Source organism: Talpa occidentalis, unplaced genomic scaffold (assembly GCF_014898055.3).
Source record: "Talpa occidentalis isolate TD23 unplaced genomic scaffold, MPIMG_talOcc4v2.1 talOcc4.11, whole genome shotgun sequence".
NCBI lineage: Eukaryota > Metazoa > Chordata > Mammalia > Eulipotyphla > Talpidae > Talpa > Talpa occidentalis.
Window position 1 is genome coordinate 19,462,535 of NW_023601104.1, and position 20,614 is coordinate 19,483,148.

Genomic DNA, 20,614 nt, shown 5'->3' on the forward strand with positions numbered 1-20,614 from the left:
TTTTTGTGGATTTGATAGTTTGATCAACTCTTTGGAGCCTGATTACCTCTGGATAAGATTAAAAGAGCTAAGCTGGAAATTGGTGTCCACACTTCTATACAGCTGTCTTATAGAGACATTTCAATGGCAATTTTTCCCCCCTGGCCAATCTAGTCTCACCTGAGGCATGCTCTTTAGTTATCAAGGGAAATGAAACCAAATCTATTCAGTATTTCACTACTCTACCACACATCTGCGTCCTCTTGATCATCTTCTGATCTATCATCAGTTATCAAATGGAAGGGAAAGAGACAAGAGCTAATAAATGGATTAGGGGAGAAAATTTAAAGCAAAATATATATTCTCAAGAAAAGGTTGAAACAGAGTGATAGAATAACAAAAAAAAAAAAAAACAGGGTATTAAGTCTAGGGATTAAAAAAAAAAAAGAACAAAAGGTCACAGCTATACATGACTGGCTCTACTAAATCATTTAGTTCTCATATAAATGTATTTACCTGATTTATGGTCCCGCTCCTCATCATCATCTGAATGCCTAGGTTCTTCATCTGAGGCCTGGGGTCTTTCATCGTCAGAATTTTGCATTTTCTCCTCATCAGACATCTGTGGCCGCTCTTCATCATCAGAATTCTGTTTCTCGTCATCATTATCAGAAGCTGCTGGTCGTTCATCATCATCAGAATTAGCCTTCTCCTCCTCAGATAGCTGTTGTCTTTCATCATCTGAAAGTTGAGGCCTCTCCTCATCATCTGTGTTCTGCATTTTCTCATCATCATCAGAATTCTGCAGCTTATCTTCATCAGATCCTTGTGCCAGATCCTCATCATCAGAATTCTGTATCTTTTCATCATCCGATTGGTCACTTTTATCTTCTCTGCCCCACTTTTCATCATCTGAATGTGCTTTTTCAGAACCTTCTGCTTCTGAGTGATGACTCCCTCCATCTGATCTGTGACCTTCATCTTCATCATCATTGTGGGTTTCTGAACCACTGTGCTGATCTACATCTGAGGGGTCATTGTCTTCATGGTCAGATCGCTCAGATACTTCTGATCTATTATCTGATCTTTCCGAGTGATTATCACTCCCACTATGATGAGATACTCCCTCATCCTCACTGTCATCTCCAAACAGTTCCTTATTACTTGGCTTTCCTGAATCACCTCTTTCATCTTGATCACTTTCACTTCCAGAGGCATTACTGCCAGAAGCAACATTCTCTTGATCAGAATCTGAGTCCGAACCAGAATCAGAATCTATAGAATCATATATACAAAGGATTATAAAAAAAAAAAAAAGACAATGTAAGGAACAGCAAAAGTCAATAAATCCCAATATTTTAAAGAAAAAACAAAGACCTAATCAAAAAGCATTAGAACCAAATTCCTTGGTACTTTGGAAATTAATCAAAAGTATGCTGAAACTAAGAAAACAACTTTGTGGCATTCTAACTTAGTCTGTCCCCAAACCCTCACTCCCCAGCTCAATGGTGCCTTGAAGATAACAGCCCAAATTACTGGGAAAAAAATCACTATGGAAGGGAGCAGAATGGGCCTCATTTGGCAAGAACCATGGTTATTAGTTATGATCTGTCTGGTGGATCACTGAAGGACTGGCTCAAAGGCTCACCTTTATCTCACCTAACTTGGAACTTTCCCAGTGCAGTTACTGGGGTATGCATGGCAAAAACATTTACAGGCAAATATATTAGTTTCCTCTCTCTGGGACAATGGATAACATTTGGGGTCAACAACAGACTAACCAAAAGCTTGGGAGAAAGGCTGGGGAATGACATGTGGAACAAAGACTTTTAAAAGATCCCGCATATCCCTAGAGCTCTGAAAGTCAACACACATGCCTAGGAGTCTCACTTCTGGCTGACTTTCAGCTCTGGGAACTCAGGAAATGAAGACAAAGAAAGGTTGTCAATTGCATGGTTGAGTGTTCAAAGTATGCCCCATCAAACACATAAAGGAACCTACAATTTATGGGGAGGGGTGTCTAAGCATTTAAAGAAATTAAATCTTTAATTACCACTAGCTAATCTCTAGTTACCACTAAGCGAACAGAACAGAAAGGTTATCACATACAATAAAAATTGCAATCTTATAAAACTGGTTGAAAAGAGTCATTAAATAATAACTGCTACAAAAATAGCAACAACAAAACCCAAGGAGAGGTAAGAATGTGATTTCCGGAGTTGCCATATTATGATATTAAAAATGACCAGTTAACAACAAATCATTATAAGGTCTGCAAAGAAATAGGTATGCCCCATACAGATGAAAAAAAGCTAGAAACTGTCCCTGATGACATTAATATAATTAAAATGATTTCTTACCACAAAGTGACTCTCAATAAAAAGGTATTATATTACCAAAACACACACACACCCCTAGAAAATTGTGGAGATTAAACAACAAAGGAAAATTTCACTAAGGGGCTAAGCAGCAGAACTGAGCAGGAAGAAAGAATTAGCAAATTTTAAGATAGATTAAAAATAACAAAAAATGAATAAAGCTTGAAACACTTGTGAGATACCATCAAATAAACAATACATGTATAATGGGAGTCCAACAGAGAAAGTCCAACAGCAGAAAGAATATATGAAGAAATAATGGCCTAAAAACTTCCCAAATCAGACTGTGGTAATGGTGCACGGGTGCTTTGGTGAGGGAAATTCTATGGGGACTACACCTGAGGGGGAGGGGGAAGTAAATAGTTTAAAATTGAACAATGATGTAAAAAAATTTTAAAAATTTTTAAAAAACACCAAAAAAAAAAACCCTTCCCAAATCAGATAAAATATATCAACCTACACACACCCAGGAAGCTCAGTAAATCCCAAGTACGATAAAGTTAACAAAACCCACTCCTAGATACATCATTCTCAAAATATTGAAGGCAAAGACAAAAAAGAACCCTGAAAACAGCAAAAGAGAGAAGCAGCTTGCGCCATACAAGAGATCCTCAAAAAAGATAACAGCTAATACCAGAAATAAACTTTTGTATACTACTGAAATCAAATTGGTGTTAATCCAAACTTGACTGTTAGGAATTTTTTTTTAAAAGATTTATTTATTCATGCATCCAAGAAACAGGGTACAGGCCAGATGCACAGGAGAGTGAGAGGATTCACCAGAGACAGAGTAGGGAACAAAACAGGCAGATCTACAAAAATACACTGCTGAGGGGAGCAACGGGCAAGACAGGAGAGGTCTGGCGCACCATGTGGGTAGCTCCCCAGCTGGCCAGGCTTGAACCTGCGCTGCAGGGGCTGCGGACAGCTTCACAGCGCTTTGCTCAACCACCTGCACCACCAGGGGAGACTCGACTGTTATGAATTTGATGTTAACTGTAACCACTAAAAAACAAACAAAAACTAAAAAATATACAGAAAAAAATAAATAAGAATTGAATCAAAACAGTACATAATGGAAAAAATTAGATATAAAAGAGAGTAATAGAGGGATTAAGAAACAAAAAAGATGACACATAGAAAACGAATAGCAAAAGGACAGAAGTCATCCTTACCAATAATTTAAATGTAAATAGATTAACTTCTCCACTGAACAAGCAGAAATGGGCAGAGTGGACCAAAATAAAATTCCATTTATATGCTGTCTACAAGTGACTTTAGACACAAATTTAAAGTTAAAGGATAGGATAAGATTCCACTTAAATAGTAAACCCAGGGCCATAGTGCCTACACTGGTATTAGGCAAAATAAATCTTGTGATAAAATTGTTAAAAAAGACAAAAAAGACATTTTAAAATTATAAAAGAATCAATCCACATGAAAATACAGCAACTATAAACATATACCTACCTACAAACACTGACAGAGTTGAGGGGAGAAACAGCTAAACAGTAGTTAGAAGCTTCAATATCCCATTTACAACTAGACAGAAGATCTATAAGGAATCTGAGGACCTGAATAACAATATGCTAGCCTTCCTATATATAAAGGATGTCAACAGAATACTCCACCCACTAGCAGTAGAATATATTCTTTTAAAAAAAAAAAAAGATTTATTTATGCACACAAGAACTGGGGTACAGGCCAGAGGTGTGGGGGGATGAGAGGATTCATCAGAGACAGAGTGGGGAGCAGAACAGGCAGATCTACTGAAATACACTGCTGAGGGGTAGCAGCGGGTGAGACAGAAGAGGTCTGCCACGCCATGTGGGTAGCTCCCTGGCCGGAGATGGAACTCATGCTACAGTGGCTGCAGATAGCTTCATAGGTTGCATCTTAACCCCTTGCACCACCAGGGAGGCCCTAGAATATACATTCTTAAGTATACATGAAACACTCCCCAGGATAGATTACATTAGGACAGAAACCAAAACTCAACAAATTTAAGAATAAACCACATCACAGATCTTTTCTGATCTCAATGGAATAAAATGGAAATCAGCAAAAGAAGGAAATCTGGGAAATACATAAGTGAAAATTTAACATTGCACTCAAATGATCAAAGAAGAAATCACACGGGAAATTAGAAAATATTTTGAGATGAATGAAATGAAAACATCGCATACTATTACTTAAGGGAGGCGGGGCAGTCAGTACTCAAGGAAATTTGTAGCTGTAAACATAAAGAATAATTTCAAATTGATACCTGGCCTTATACTGCAAGAAAATAGAAAAAGAAAACTAAACCCAAAGCAAGCAGAAGGAAAGAAATTAAAATTAGAGCAGGTGTAAATGAAACAGAGAATAAAAAATAAGAATGGAATCGATGAAACCAGAAGTCTGTTCTTTGAAAATAAAATTAACAAGCTAGACTAACCAAAAAACACCAAAACTCATACTATTACAAGGAATGAAAACGAGGGCATCCTGGACAGAACCCCTAGATACCCATCTGGGTGGAGGCCTCACACTAAATTTCCATCACCATACTATATACTGGAATAGGAGGGAAGGAAAGAAAAATAATGCTCTTTGCTAAGAAAAAAGTAAATATATTACTTTGAGCCTGGAGGTTGCAATAATTATAAACTTGGTCTTGAGTCGCTTCTCACTTCAAATAGCCCTTAATCGTATTTCAAACTCAAATACCCGTTCTTTGTGCCATAAGTTCTTCCACACACCATAAACATATTTATTCATTCAATTCATCAACAACTCCTTTTTCTGTCCTCTCCAAACACACTCCCCATGCTCCCAGGACCAATACCACAGAACCAAGAAATTCTAGAGCGTTTTCACAGGCTCTAAGAAGGCACATTCTCTCCCGTGCACAACGCCAGTATTCAGCCCTATCCCAGGATCCACAATCTCTTCAGCCAGACATCTCAAACTCCCAATCATGCCGCGCTCTGGCTTATTCAAGGAGCATTCTGAGTCCCTCTGTAAATTCGTCCACCCGAGTCCCATATTCCTGAACATCAAATTTCCATTCATTCACAAGCAGTCCTCCATCTGCCCTGGGCAGTGCAAGGCAGGACAGAAGGACCCCAGGTTGCTCGCCCGCGGCCCCTCGTGGCCCCCTTCGTTCCACGACCTCCCGGGCACCTCACTCTCCACCCACACCTACAACTTCCAGGTGCACCCAGCGAGTGTCCCCCCACGCCCGCCCGCCCGCCGGGGGAGAACGGCACCCCCGGGAGGGCAGGGGGCGCCGAGACTGGAGTCGAGGAGGCGCCACGACGCGCCCGCAGCGCCCGAGCGATCGGAGCCCGGGAGCCCGACCGCCCCCGGCTGCCGCCCCAGAAACCCCCGCACGCAGGCCCCCCGAAGTCCAGCCGGCTCCACCTTTCCGCTCCGTTTCGCTGTCCGCATCGCTCCCGAAGAGGTCCTCCATGTCCGCCATGGCCGCGCTCGTCCGCCGCCGCTCGCTGGGGGCGGCTCCGCGACGGCCTTTACGGCTCAGACCCCGCGCAGCACGACAGTGTCGCAACGACGCGCGGCGGCGCGCCCGTCCCTCTGTGACCTAGTTCGCGCGCGCCGGGAGCCTATGCGGGCCGACGCCCCGACGTCCACGAGGTACACAAGCCCGCCTTCTCGGCGCTGTCCTCATTCGCGGGGGTTCTGAGCGGCGGGGCGGGGAGAGGCGGGGGCGGGGCGGGGCGGGCGGTGTCGGGGCGCCCCCCCCACCAACCCCGCGCGTCGGCCGCGTGAAACCCGCCGCGAGCCCGGCCTCGAGTCCTTTGTTCCGCATTGGCCGGCGGCTCTGACACTGTTGAGCGCGCCCGGCGCTTCTGTTTCTGGGAGTTGCAGCCAGTGATAGTCACCGGATTCATTCCTAAAGCGGACATTTTAAAATAATACTTTAAATGACTTTTTTTTTTTTCCGCCTAAAACAAGAAATTGGGAGAGTGAGTCGTACAGTTTTGAAAATATCTTTTAACGCCTGGCTGAAAAAGATACAGTTGTGAATTCTCCTTCCTGCGTCTGCGTTCAGTCTTTGAGAAAGGTTTTTTTTTGTTTGTTTTTTGGTTTTTTGTTGAGAAAGGTTTTGATGGCAGCAGATAAAGAAAATTCTGGCGTCACGCACATTTGTATATAATCGGGAAAGGGACGATCTCGCAAATCCCTCAAATCACACTTAGAACACCCGCAGTTTTAGAGCAGTGTTTCTCAATCATAAATCTTGCATTCTCCTCCAGTACATTCGGTATGTCTAAATTTGAAATCAGTAATTCATTAAACAGTGCTTCCGCACTAAATAGTCTACGATTCCCTGTATCTTCTGTTTTATTCTATTTCAGCGTTTGTTTTTAAAAATGACAGGCCATTGAGCCCCCTAAGCTGTTTCCATGACTAATTGAAGAAAACATGACTAATTGAAGAAAACACTGGCTTATTTTGCCTAGAAAAAGTAGGATTTAGCTAGAAAATGTGGCTACCATTGTACATTATAAAATCAGAAACTAATAGAATTTTCATGTAAAGTCAGTACTAGATTAACCCTCTTGCTTTACTTCTGTAAACTCTTGCTTTACTTCTGTATGCATAAATAAATAAATCAACTAGGTTGGGCCTCCCTGGCTCAAAGAAATGGAGTCACTGGCAGAGGTAAAAGAACAAAGTCTTTTTTTGAAAGCTTAAATTTTCTTTTTTAAAAATGTATATCCTGTGTTAAATAAAGTAGTGCCTAAATGCGAGGGTTTGATTTTGGATAAGCAGCAATGGATTTTTAGTTTGGGATTATGAAATATATTTTTGTTGCAAATAAGAGTTCCTGATAGGGCTTAAATGGCAGGATCTAGGACTGGGTATATTATCTGTCCTAGAACTGTTATGTGTAAAGTGGATGTTGTGAGAGTTTGAAATGGGGTACTGAACTGAAAAAACAAGCATTTGGTTTTATTGTGATTCAGTTCATTTTCATTTAGAAAATTAATTCTCAATAAGTAGAATTGCGGTGATGCTTGCTGAATCACTATATCCATGACTTGCAGAATTAATGTGTTTATCCCCTATGATTAGTGCAAAACAATTTATTTCTATCTCTTTGCTTTTGTTTTTGCTGTTCTTCACCCTGACCATCATTCTTCTATTCATTGCCTTAATACAGGCAATGTATTAGTACTTGATTAGATTTTAGCTGAAGAAGTCATTTTCCAGTTACTCTCACGTCGTTATACCCAGATGATTTTTTTTTAAAAGATTTATTTATTTACACAAGCACTGGGTACAGTCAGAAGCACTGGAGGGTGAGAGAATTCACCAGAGCCAGAGCAGGGAGTGCCATGTGGGCCCCTCGCCGGGTGGCAGGGATCAAACCAGCGCTGCAGAGGCTGTGGGCAGCTTTGCAACCCAGCGCTTAACCACTGCACCACTGGGGAGGCCTTATACCCAGATGATTTTCAATGATGTTAGGAGTGTTAGAATAATCTATTCATTTACTACTAAAAAAGGAAAAGTTCATTATATTGGGTTTGTGTTTGACTAATATAACTTTGGATGTTAAAATAATCTCTTATTCCCAGGGATGCAGAATTTTATTGCATTTTCCTTCTTTGTTTCCCATCTTTTTTGAGAGATTGTCTCTTTTTCCCCATTTTGCCTTCGTAAGGTGAAAATAAATCTTCAGAATAGTGATCTTGTCACTGTTAGGATACAGACATTATCCCTAAGAACAAAGATTCACCAGGGAGGTTGGGCCTCCCTGGTGGCGCAGGTGGTTGAGCTGTCTGCAGCCTCCGCAGTGCGGGTTCGATCCTGGCCGGCCAGGGAGATAACCACATGGCGGGGCAGACCTCTCCTGTCTCACCCACTGCACCCCTCAGCAGTGTATTTCAGTCAGTCTGCCTATTCTGTTCCCTACTCTGTCACCTTCCCGCACATCTGGCCTGTATCCCAGTTCTTCTATAAATAAAAAAATCTTTTTTAAAAAAAGATTCAATTAGGTTGATATACAACACAATTAGTGTATCCTTGCAAACAATTTTTCACAGTGTTTATCTTTAAAATTTATAAAATACATGCCTACACATCAAGTCATAAAACAGGAATATGTGTTTTAAAAATTGGTAATATCAAGACTTAGAGGGAAAAAATAACAGTTTGATTCAACAATACATTAACTGAAAATTTACTCCATCTATGGTAAACTCTATTCCACAGGAGGGTCCTTTGGCTTATTTCTGAGTACTTTGTGGAAGGAGCTGGCCTTTAGAAGGGATAAGCTGATCTGAACTAAGGAGAAGAGAGAAGGCCTGCAGTTGCTCTTTATTGCAGCAGTAAACAAGGACAGTTTGGCTTTACTAGATTCCTTACTAAATTCGGTCCTTGTAACAGGTACTATAAGGATAGAAAAATAGGGACATAAAATACTAGCAGGGGCCTCCCTGGTGGCGCAAGTGGTTAAGCACTGCACTATGAAGCTATCCGCAGCCTCTGCAACAGGAGTTCGATCCCTTGTATGCATAAATAAATAAATCTTTGAAAAAAATAGCAAGCATGGTTTCATACAAGAGTTTAGGGAAAATGAAACATATTCCAAAACATTTGAAAATTTTAAATTTTATGAGTAAATTATCTAAACCACAGATGCTGAAGACAGGAAAACCAGAAACAATCAATATGAAGGGATTTAGTTAGGAAAGGTATCTTAGTACTATGGTCTGAATATTTGAGTCTCTTTTTTTTTTTTTAAAGATTTATTTATTTACACAAGAACTGGGGTACAGGCCAGAGGTGTGGGAGGGTGAGAGGATTCACCAGAGACAGAGCAGGGAGCAGAACAGGCACACGGATCAAAGACACTGCTGAGGGAAGCAACTGGCAAGGCAGGAGAGGTCTGCTGCGCCTTGTGGGTTTCTTCCTGGCCAGCCAGAAATTGAACCCACGCCATAGAGGCTATAGACAGCTCCACAGTGCTGTGCTCAACCTGCTACACCACTGGGGAGGCCCCATCAACATCTTATTGAAATCCTAATGTCGGGCCTCCCCTCCTGGCGCAGGGCGTTGAGCACAGTGCTGTGAAGCACAGCCTCTGCAGCGCCAGTTCGATCCCAGCTGGCTGGTGAGGGTCCCACATGGTGCGGCCAACCTCTCCTGTCTCACCCGCTGCTCCCCTCAGCAGTGTATTTCATCAGTCTGCCTGTTCTGTTCCCCACTCTGTTTCTGGTGAATCCTACCCCCTCCCCCTCCCCCCCACACATCTGGCCTGTACCCCGGTTCTTGTGTAAATAAAATAAAAGCTTTAAAAAAAACAAAAACGGGAGATAGTAACTGGATGTTGTGACAGAGACATTCAAAAGCTTTACAATGTATGAATTGTGATCTACCAAAATGAGGGTCTACACCAAGGAAGAGACAAGCTTTAGAGGTAGAAATTCAGGACTAGAAAGAGGCAAAAGGAATTCCCGGAATAATAGTTGGACCTACTGGCCAAGATAGTTGCTGGTCCAAATTAGAGCAAGAGGACTGACAGCTCCAAGAGAAAACAAGCTAAGAAGTAAAACTTAATAGAATACCTGCTGCATTCGCCTATCCAATAAGGGTTTGTAGTGCAAGGAAGGGGACAGGAGCAGGAGCTCTATGATCGGGCAGACAGGGTAAAAGAGGAGAGTCCTGGAGCCCTTGGTGGCTTTTGCAGGCTTTTATTGGGATTTAAAACTAGGTACATGGTGGGCCTTCCTGGTGGCGCAAGGGGTTAAGCACAGCACTGTGAAGCAATCCACAGCCTCTGCAGCACAAGTTTGAGCCCCGGCCCGCCAGGGAGCTACCCACATGGCACAGCAGACCTCTCCTGTCTTGCCCGCTGCTCCCCTCAGCAGTGTATTTCAGTCAGTCTGCCTGTTCTGCTCCCTGCTCTGTCTCTGGTGGATCCTCTCACTCCCCATATCTCTGGCCTGTACTCCAGCTCTTGTATGTATAAATAAATAAATCTTAAAAAAAAAACCCAAAAAACTAGGTACATGGCAGGCAGAGGTGCCTGGTGGGGGCGGGGGTGGCTGGGAGGCTGGCAGGCCTCCCAGCCCCCAGCAAATCTTCACTCTTCCTTGGCTCTCTGGTGTTCTATCGTGGCCTCGTTCTCTCTGGTTCTCTCCCGGTCTCTCTTTCGCTCTCTCTGCTTTCCCTTCTTTTCTCTTTTGCTTTGCTGGCGTCCCCGTGACACCACCCTTGTAAGCCCAGTCGCAGCCCAGGTGTATCCACCTACACATGCCCACACCCTACTCCAGGTGCCCACCATCAGGCATGCATTCAGGACTGCAGGGATCCATCATCAGTCCTAATGGTGGGAGGGCAGAAAAGCCTGATACTTTTTAACCTCACCCTGCATGGTTTAAGTGCCTTCTCAGTGCCAGCACCTCCTTTAGGCACTGGTGATAAAACAGAGAACAAAATAGACCAAGTATCTATTTTCAGAAACTTGCATTTTAGAGACAGATGGGACAATAAAGGAATAAACTAATACATTTATAATTATTTGCACTTTCAGTTTTACATATTTCAATCTGATGTGTTTAGGTTTTTTTTTTTTTTTTAATAGAGGCATGTTTTATTTATTTGTTTGTTTGTTTGTTTTGTTTATACAAGCACTGGGTACAGTCAGAAGCGCGGGAGGGTGAGAGAATTCACCAGAGCGGGGAGCAGAGCAGGCAGAAGGACCAAAGTACACTGCTGAGGGGAGCAGCGGGCAGCAGGAGAGGTCTGCGCGCCATGTGGGACCCTCCTCCGGTGGCCGGGGAGCAGCCGGGGATCGAACCGGCGCCGCAGAGGTCGCCGGCAGCTTCACAACCCAGCACTCAAACGCTGCGCCACCAGGGAGGCCCATGTTTAGGTATTTTAAATAGGAAATTTGCTTTTGTTGGTCTATAAAAATTTGTGACTAACATTAACATTAAGCAAACAGAAAATAAGGCAATTAATTAACTTCAAGAAAAACAAAATGAATTACATACAATATGTTATGTGGCTCAAAGACAGTAAGATAATAATATATAACACCTTGTGCCAAGCACCTTTTTAAAGTGCTTTCTACAAGTAAGTTCACAGTCCTTTATCCAAAACCCTTGGAATCATACCTGTTTTAAAATTCAAAAGCTGGGATTCCCTGGTGGCCCAAGGGGTTGAGACGCAGCTCTGTGAGGCTGTCCGCAGCCGCTACAGCATGGCACGGGTTTGATCCCCGGCTTGGGAGGTGGTCCGCATGACGCAGCAGACCTCTCCATTGCCCGTTGCCCGCCTCAGCAGTGTGTTTCAGTAGATCTGCCTGTTCTGCTCCCCACTCTGACTCTCATGAATCCTCTCACCCCCCCACCTCTGGCCTACACCCCAGTTCTTGTATGCATAATTAAATAAAAAATCTTACATTAAATTTCTATGGTAAATGTATGAAAATTCAAATTAAGAAGGGTAAACAAAACTGAATAGCTTTTGGTCACTTCAGATCAACATTTGCCACCAAATGAGTTATAAAAGAACTTTAAATCAAAATCAACAAAAAACTATGAACCAGAGACACTCTATGGGGGATGGAGAGCAGGGAGGGGAGGTATTGGGGTCAAAATAAGGGGGTTGCAATTGTATGGGAATATAAAAATAAAATTTATTTAAAAAAAAAACTTTACATTTCAGAGTTTTGTCAGATCAGAATTATGGATAGGGGCTTGTGGTAACTAACTATTCAATCTTCACTATAACCCTTAAACATAGATCATATTCCTATTTTTATATGTGCTGAACCAGAAGGAAGCACAGAGGAGCTAAGTGTCTTTGCCCTAGTAAATGGTCTTATAAATCCTTATAACACTTGCTTAGTCATGATAACGTAAACACTGAATGTTTTGAGTTTAGTGCTTTTTGACTTTTTAAATGTCATAAAATTTTAGTAAGAATTTTGCTTTGATATGGAATGACTCAAGATACATGGGTAAGAAGGAACAAAATCTGAATAGTGTGTATATAAAACAAGCATTAAATAAGTGCATGTATGTATATGTAACATGTAAATGTGTAACTGGAAAACTGGAGTTGGAGCCACCTGTCACCACTGAATAGCCATAATGTAGAGGCAGGAATTGAATCTTTAAGGTGTGCTTTAATCAGATAGCCGGCAATCTGGAAGACAGGGGGTTAACACTCTAAAGAAACCACCTTAACATTTCATTTCCAGCTGGCTTTTTATAGAGTTGAACAAAGACTGCTCAGCAATGAGCAGGCCTTCAGTGCTTCCAGGAGCCTGTGATGTCCCCAGAGCTCCTTATTGTCCTCCTGGACACCTGGCCTCATGCTGGTCCTGGTGTGCTGAGGCTGGTCTTCAGATAGCACCGGCTGCCTGCACTCCTCCAGACAGTTCTTGGGCTAGAAAATTAACTCAGAGCAGACAAGCCATAAATAATATGCAGATATCCTTCTATGCCATGCATAGTGTATGACCCGATCCCCTCCCCGACCCTAGCTCCTATCAAATGGATAGACTATTTCTGAAAGACTGCAACAAAAGCTGGAAATGGTGGTTGTCTCCAAGGAGAAGAACTAGAGACTGGTGGATAAAAATGGAAAAGAAGCATCACTCTCACTGCCTACGATTTGTATCTTTTGAGTTTTGTACCAAGTGACTCTACTGAAAAGTCAAATTAAACTTAAAAATAGTAAAAATATCAAAACATCAGTACTGCTTATTTAACTCTGGATGCTGAGATTTTTTTGTTTTTTAAATTTTCTACAATGAGCATGTGTTTATTTTAGAATAAGTGAGGAAAAGCTTTGTGTAAGGATTATATCTTTTATTCACATATCTTTTTCCTGTTAATTTGGTGTCTTAGAAGTCTTCAGCTTCTAAAGAATGAGTAAATCTGGGTTTAATAAGTAAAAGTCCTTGCTGTCATCGTAATTCATGGTGGGTCTCAATTTTTTTTTAAAGATTTATTTTATTTATGCATAGAAAAGCTGGGGTGTAGGCCAGAAGTGTGTGGGGTGTGTATGTGAGAGGATTTACCAGAGACAGAGTGGGGAGCAGAACAGGTGAAATGACTGAAATACACTGCTGAGGGGAGTAACTGGTGAGACATGAGAGGTCTGCTACCCCATGTGGGTAGCGGGTAGCTCCCTGGCCGGGATCAAACTCTTGCTGCAGTGGCTGCTGATAGCTTCATGGCGCTGATACTTCACCCCTTGCACCACTAGAGAGGCCCTCAATTTTTGTTTTCATAGGAGCTCCGTTCACTCAGAATTAGAACAGCACTAGTAAATAATTGTTCCCCATGCAAATTAAGTAGCAGGCAAATATGAGCTTGGAAAAGGTCCCAATACACTTCCTAAGAAAATTCACATTTTTGTTAAGAAAAAACAACAGACAAAAGATAATGAGCCAGAAACTATTTCTTAGAACTGTAACAAATATCCTTTGAAACTTTTCCTCTGGAATATAGGGTTAGGTTAAGTAACTGGCTTCTTTGAATAAGAAGAATTTAGCTTCCACCCTGAAGCTTAAGGGTTACCAGGGAGCTGTGTCCTTAAAGGACCCATGCAGCAGAGCAGATGAGGTCAGTGTGCTCGACATGAAAGGAGCCAGAACTCATCTACTGGGGGAAGGAATTAGAAAGAACAAAGAAGGGAGGTTATAGAACAGGAAAGGGGTTATGGGTGTGGGTGTTAGCAGAGGAAGCCGAAGAAAAGTGATGGGCAGCAAGGATACCAAAGAAACTGAAGAAGTATGAGGAGAGAAAAGGAGGGGAAAAAATAGGTTAAAGAGACAAAGGGAAAGGAGGAACCACCCACAAGAGAAGAGGATGGAAAAAAACAGTTTTTAAAAGGAACATAATAAAATAGTACTGAGGTGGGGGAGTACTGAAACAAAATACAAAAACACTCCACCTAAGTATAACCAAAGAGACAGAAAAAAATGTTAGATTTACGGACTCCCAATCATGGTTTCTACAAATCAAAAGGGACCACTAAAACAGATTCTGCTCAACACAAAACAAAACTGAAAATTTCACTTTGCAGTAAAACTACTCTGATGAAATCTATTAGATTTCCTTATCAATGGGTTGTTTTAGAATCATGTGAGAACACAGCATGAAAGTAGCCATTTCATCTCACCATAGGGTGGGGACTCCTGGCATGTAAGCTATATTAGCAAATTTCATGTGATCCACAGGATTACCAAAAATTTCCAAAAATAAGCATTGTGGTGTTGAAATGCTCAATGGTAATATGGCAAAAGGCCACAAGATGGTGATGGTATACTCCGAAGAGAGGGCATCCCTTACCTCGCGCCCTCCCTCCCTCGCGCATGCGCTCTCTCGCTCTCTCACACACACACTCTTTTCTCTCTCTCTCTCTCTCTCTCTCTCTCTCTCTCACACACACACACACACACACACACACACACACACACCATTTTTCTCAACAAAAATTTGACTCTGGGGGCCTCCCCGGTGCCGCAGGGATTAAAGTCAGTGCTATCAAGCTATCGGCAGCCATTGTGACATGAGTTCGATCCCCAGCCAGGGAGCTAACGCACATGGCGCTTTGATTCATTATTTCTATATCCAGAAAGTTATCCTGAGAAAATAATTTGGCAGATTATAGATATACTCACACAAAATGTTCCCTGAAACTGTTAATAATAGCTAGAAATTAGGGCCAATCAAGATATCCATCAGTGGAGAACTGTTCAAATAAATTAGGATGCAGTCATATAATGAATTAAGTAACTTTTATTGAGGTATAATTGATATATAATGTATTGATTTCAGGTATACAGCATGATTCTTCTATATTTGTAGATACTGGAAATTGATCACTACAGTAACTCTAATTGCTAAGAAGCAATTTAAAAAGTTTTAGTAGATGAATATGTCTTGAAGAACGGAACATTATATATTGTTTGATTGCCAAAGCCAGTTAGACAACTGCATGTTTTCTATGGTGTGGAACGTACTCAAAAAATTAAAAAATAAAGCTACCATATGATCCAGCAATCAATTTTACTTATGAGTGGAAATCATCTGAAGGAATTCTGTCTTAAAGAGATATCTGTGTACACACACACACACACACACACACACACCCTCATGTTCACTAAAGTGTTATTTACAATGACCAAGGATGGGAATAAACTAGGTATGTACCTACTGATGAATGGATAAAGAAACATAAATAGATAGAATGGGATATTATTCCACCACGAAAATAAGGAAATCCTGCCATGAGGCACTGTGCTAAATGAAATAAGATCAGACAGAAAAAACAAATGCTCTATGATCTCATTTATATGTGGAATCTAAAAAAAATCAAACACAGAAATAGATAACAGATTGGTGGTTGCTGGGGGTTGGGGAAAACGGGTTTGAATCTCTGAATTTATCAACTATTGCTGTGGATGCTAGCCTATTTTTTTCCCAAATTATTGTAACAGCCTTTACTCTATTTCCATTTCTCCTCTCAGTACAGTCAATACTGTAATTAAAATGGATTAGGGAGATCTATGTGCATGTGCCAGAAGATTAATCATCTTAAAATATGGTTTTCCTTGCAGTGTGCTCAAAAGTCTTCAGGGTAGGTTGCAAAAGAATATCTACAGTATGATCCAATTTCTATAATAATTATATAAGCAAATTACTATATGTACCAAAAATTCTGGAAATCTATATACAAAATTGTTATTGAAACTTTCTCTGAGAGCGGTGCAGTTATATAAATTGCATCCTAGGGCCTCTCTGGGGGCACAAGGGGTTAAGTCTCAGCACTATGAACCCATCTGCAGCCACTGCAACACCAGTTAGATCCCCGAGTCCGATGCAATACTGGACCAGGGAGCAACCCACATGGTGCTGCAGACCTCTCCTGTTCCTCCCACTACTCCCCTCAGCAGTGTATTTCAGTAGCTCTACTTGCTCTGCTCCCCACTCTGTGTCTGGTGAATCCTCTCACCCCCACTCCTGCACCTCTGGCCTACACCCCAGTTCTTGAATGCATAAATAAATAAAATAAATCTTTTCTTTTTAAAGAAAAGTCTAGATTACTTTTATAATACGAAATAAAGTGAGGGGGGGAATTCTTTAATGAATTCCCACTATCCAGAGGATGAAATATAAATTCCTTTCCTTTTGTTCAAATTCCTACTATCAAAATCTCTCTTCAATAAGTTCCCCCCAAACCAGGAAAAAGAATAACTATAAGAAAGAAAATATCAAAATCAACAAACAACTATGAACCAGAGACACCCTATGGGGGGTGGGAGGTGGGGAAAGGAGGGCTTGGGATCAAAATAAGGGGGTTATAATTGCATGGGGAATATAAAAATAAAATAAAAATAAATAAATAAAATTTTTTAAAAAATAAATAAATAAAAATAAGTTCCCCCCAGTCTACTCTAACCCCTCACAGATTATTCTTTTCTGAATTTCTATAACACTTTCTGACTTTGACACTTTCCTTTGTATTTTTTTCATACATTGGGTCATGATCTTATGTATACTCTTTCTCAATTAATATACAGATAATGATGGAATTTATGTTTATTCTTTTTTAAAAGATTTATTTTATTTATGCATATAAGAACTGGGGTACAGGCCAGATGTGGGGGGTGAGAGGATTCCCCAGACAGAGTGGGGAACAGAACAGGCAGATCGACTGAAATGCACTGCTGAGGGGAGCAACAGGCAGGATAGGAGAGGTCTGCTGCACCATGTAGGTCACCTCCCTGGCCAGGAATCTAACTCATGCTGCAGTGGCTGCCAATGGCTTCATAGTGCTGAGACTTAACCCCTTGCGCCACCAGGAAGGTCCATTTGTTTATTCTTTATGTCCCCCCAAAGCTCCAACGCCAGATCCATAACAGATGTTCACTAAATGTCTATTAAGTTGTTTTGAAATACAACATCTAAGGAATTAGAAAAGAATATGAAGATTGTTTTCTCAGAGACACCTACAGAGAAAATCTATTAAAAAGAAAAGGAGTAAAATGGGAGTTAAGTGTATATATTTAAGCAAGAAGAGCAGTGAAAAATACTAGAAATATTTGAGATATAAGAGTTTGCATTTAGTTTCCTGTGGCTATAACAAATAGCCACAAACTTGGTGGCTTAAAAGAACAGATATTTATTCTTTCACCATTCTGGTGTATAGAACTGGATCCTTTTCACTGGGTTGAATAAAGGCATCAGCAGGGGTGTGCTGTCCATCCAGAGACAGGTGGAGACAATCTGTTCCTTTGCCTCTTTCAGCTTCTGGAGGTTGCCAGCACTCCTTGGCTTGTAGTTACATCACTTTAATCTCTGCTTCCATGATCACATTGCCTGTTCTCTGTGCATCAAATCCCTCTCTGTTTTCCTATTTTAAGGACACATGTAATATTGCATTTATGACCCATCCAGATAATGCAGAATAGCTCCATCTCAAAATCCTTAACCACACCTACAGTGTCCTTCTTTGCTATACAAAATAACATCCATCGCTTCCAAGGATAAGGAAATGGACATCTTTTGGGGGGAGGGTGGTCATAATTTAGCCTACCACCAGTATCTGTCAGCTTGAGTTCTACTAGTAAACAGCAAAGCATCTTCATGGTCTCTAAACCTTCTTTCTCCATTCAGTTCTACCAATTTCAAGGCATGATCTATGAGATAATTAAAATTCTTCAATCTTCCATCTCTGTAAGTATAGTGCAATATCCATCAGGCCACTAGGGACTGAGGTCCAAAAGCAATAGAATCAAACATGAGGAGAGCATCCGAAGTCCATATTTTTTGGCAACTGAGTATAGCAAGTAGTGGCAGTTTAGGAAAGTGACCATTGTCAGACTAATTTGGTGAAATCGCTCATTGTGCAATTAGAGTGTGCTATTATACACAAAGGACGGATACAAAAGAGAAGAATCAAATAGTTTATAACCTAATGATTTTCCTTGTACTAAAGAGTTAAGTAAAGAAAAATATGACAAAGCAGCCTAGGTTTTCAATAATATCCTACTTTGGAACAGATTATGAGAATCCAGGCTAGGACTAACACAGAAGAAGCTGGTTGGTTTCCTATTGTAGTTACATAATTCTTACAGAGATTGAGGAATTGGGGCCGTTTCTCTGCAGGTGAAAATATGATTTTATTCAGTGTGCAAAGTAGCGTGTGTTCCAGAGAAAATGTCAATATTTATTAACTTCAAAAGTTAGAATGGTGTACCATTGGACAGGATAAAAAAAAATAGGCTTTGCTTTTTTTTACAACAGGTTTGCTGCCAAAACACAGGTGTTGTGAAAGCCACAGCTAAACTAATCCAAAATGGGAAAGGAAAAGGCTTATATCAACATTGTTGTCATTTCTAGACACATTGATTCTAGTGAGTCCACCACTACTGGTCATCTGATCTACAGATGTGGTGGGATCGACAAAAGAATCATCAAAAACTTTGAAGAGGAGGTGCTGAGATGGGGAAGAGCTCCTTCAAGTATGCATGGGTATTGGATAACTGAAAGCTGGATGTGAGCATAGCATCACTATCAATAGCTCCATGTGGAAATTGGAGACCAGCAAGTATTATGTGACTATCATTAATGCCCCAGGACACAGAGACTTTTATCAAAAACTTGACTGCAGGCACATCTCAGGCTGACTGTGCTGTCCTGATTGTGGCTGCTGGTATTGGTGAATTTGAATCTGTTATCTCCAAGAATGGCAAACCCATGAGTATTCCCTCTGGCTTACATACTGGGTGTAAAACAATTAGTTGTTGCTGTTAATAAAATAGATTCCACTGAGCCACCCTACAGGCAGAAGAGGTATGAGGAAATCATTAAGGAAGTCAGTACCTATATTAAGAAAATTGGCTGCAACCCTGACATATTAGCATTTGTGCCAATTTCTGGTTGGAGTGGTGACAACACGCTGGAACCAAGTGCTAATCTGTTTTGGTTCAAGGGATGGAAAATCACCCATAAAGATGGCAACGCCAATAGAACCACACTGCTTGAGGGGTCTCCCTGGTGGCACAAAGGGTTAAGCACAGCACTGTGACGCTATCCACAGCCACCGCAGCAAAGGTTCGATCCCCAGCAGGCCAGGGAGCTAACCCACATGGTGCAGCAGACCTCTCCTGTCTCCCCCGCTGCTCCCCTCAGCAGAGTATTTCAGTCAGTCTACCTGTTCCCCACTCTGTCTCTCTGGTGAATCCTCTTACTGCCCGCCCCACACCTCTGGTCTGTACCCCAGCTGTTTTATGCATAAATAAATAAGTCTTAAAAATATATATATATAACCACACTGCTTGAAGCTCTGGATTGCATCCTGCCACCAAGTTGTCCAAATGACAAGTCCCTGCGTCTGTTCCTCCAGGACATATACAAAATTGGTAGTATCGGGACTGTCCCTGTGAGCCAAGTTGAGGCTGGTGTTGTCAAACCTGATATGGTTGTCACCATTGCTCCAGTCAATGTTACAACTGAAATAGAGTCTGTGGAAATGCACCATGAAGCTTCAAGTGAAGCTCTGCTTGGGGACAATGTGGGCTTCATCTGTCTGAGATGTTCGGTGTGGCAATGTGACTGGTGACAGCAGAGATGACCCACCAACAGAAGCTGCTGGCTTCAGAGCATAGGTGATTATTCTGAACCCTCTTGGCCAAATCAGTGCTGGACATGCACCTGTGCTGCAGTGCTACCCTGTTCACATTGTTTGCATGTTTGCTGAGCTGAAGGAGAAGACTGATCGTCATTCTGGGGAAAAGCTGAAAGATAGTCCCAAATTCTTGAAATCTGATGATGCTGCCATAGTTGCTATGGTTCCTGGCAAGCCCATGAGAACGTCTCTGACTATCCTCCTTTGGACCGCTTTGTTGTTCGTGTCGTGAGACAGACAGTTGCTGTGGGTGTTACGAAACAGTGCACAAGTAGGCAGCTGGAGCTGGCAAGGTCACCAACTCTGCCCAGAAAACCCAGAAGGCTAAATGAATATTATCCACAATTACCTACCCCCTGACTCGCCCCAGTCTTAATCAGTGGAGGAAGAACTATCACAGAATAGTTTATCTCAATTGGTCTTTAATAATAAAAGACTGGTTAATGATAACAATGCATATTATATCTTCAGAAGAAAAGGAAAATGTTTTTTGTGGACCATTTTGTTTCTTTAGCGTTGCAGTTTTAAGTTACTAATTTTTAAAACCAGTACTTTTTTTAATGGAAACAAATTGACCAAAAACCTGTTAC

General features: G+C 41.4%; 1 protein-coding gene and 2 pseudogenes across 2 annotated transcripts in view; 2 read left to right on the plus strand and 1 right to left on the minus strand.

Moving 5' to 3' along the window:
- LEO1 (LEO1 homolog, Paf1/RNA polymerase II complex component) overlaps window positions 1–5,871 on the minus strand; it is a 31,561-nt gene extending 25,690 nt beyond the window's left edge. For both annotated transcript variants that reach the window (XM_037502495.2, XM_037502496.2), the window contains exons 1-2: window positions 5,763–5,871; window positions 496–1,254 (exon numbers count right to left, since the gene is read on the minus strand). In XM_037502495.2, coding sequence (XP_037358392.1) covers window positions 496–1,254; window positions 5,763–5,820 — 817 coding nt within the window. In that variant the 5' untranslated portion in view covers window positions 5,821–5,871. The remainder of the gene's footprint in view (window positions 1–495; window positions 1,255–5,762) is intronic.
- Window positions 5,872–5,939: 68 nt separating this feature from the next.
- Window positions 5,940–19,655, plus strand: LOC119237927 (putative elongation factor 1-alpha-like 3; annotated as a pseudogene).
- Window positions 19,653–20,384, plus strand: LOC129144629 (elongation factor 1-alpha 1-like; annotated as a pseudogene).
- Window positions 20,385–20,614: the final 230 nt, after the last annotated feature.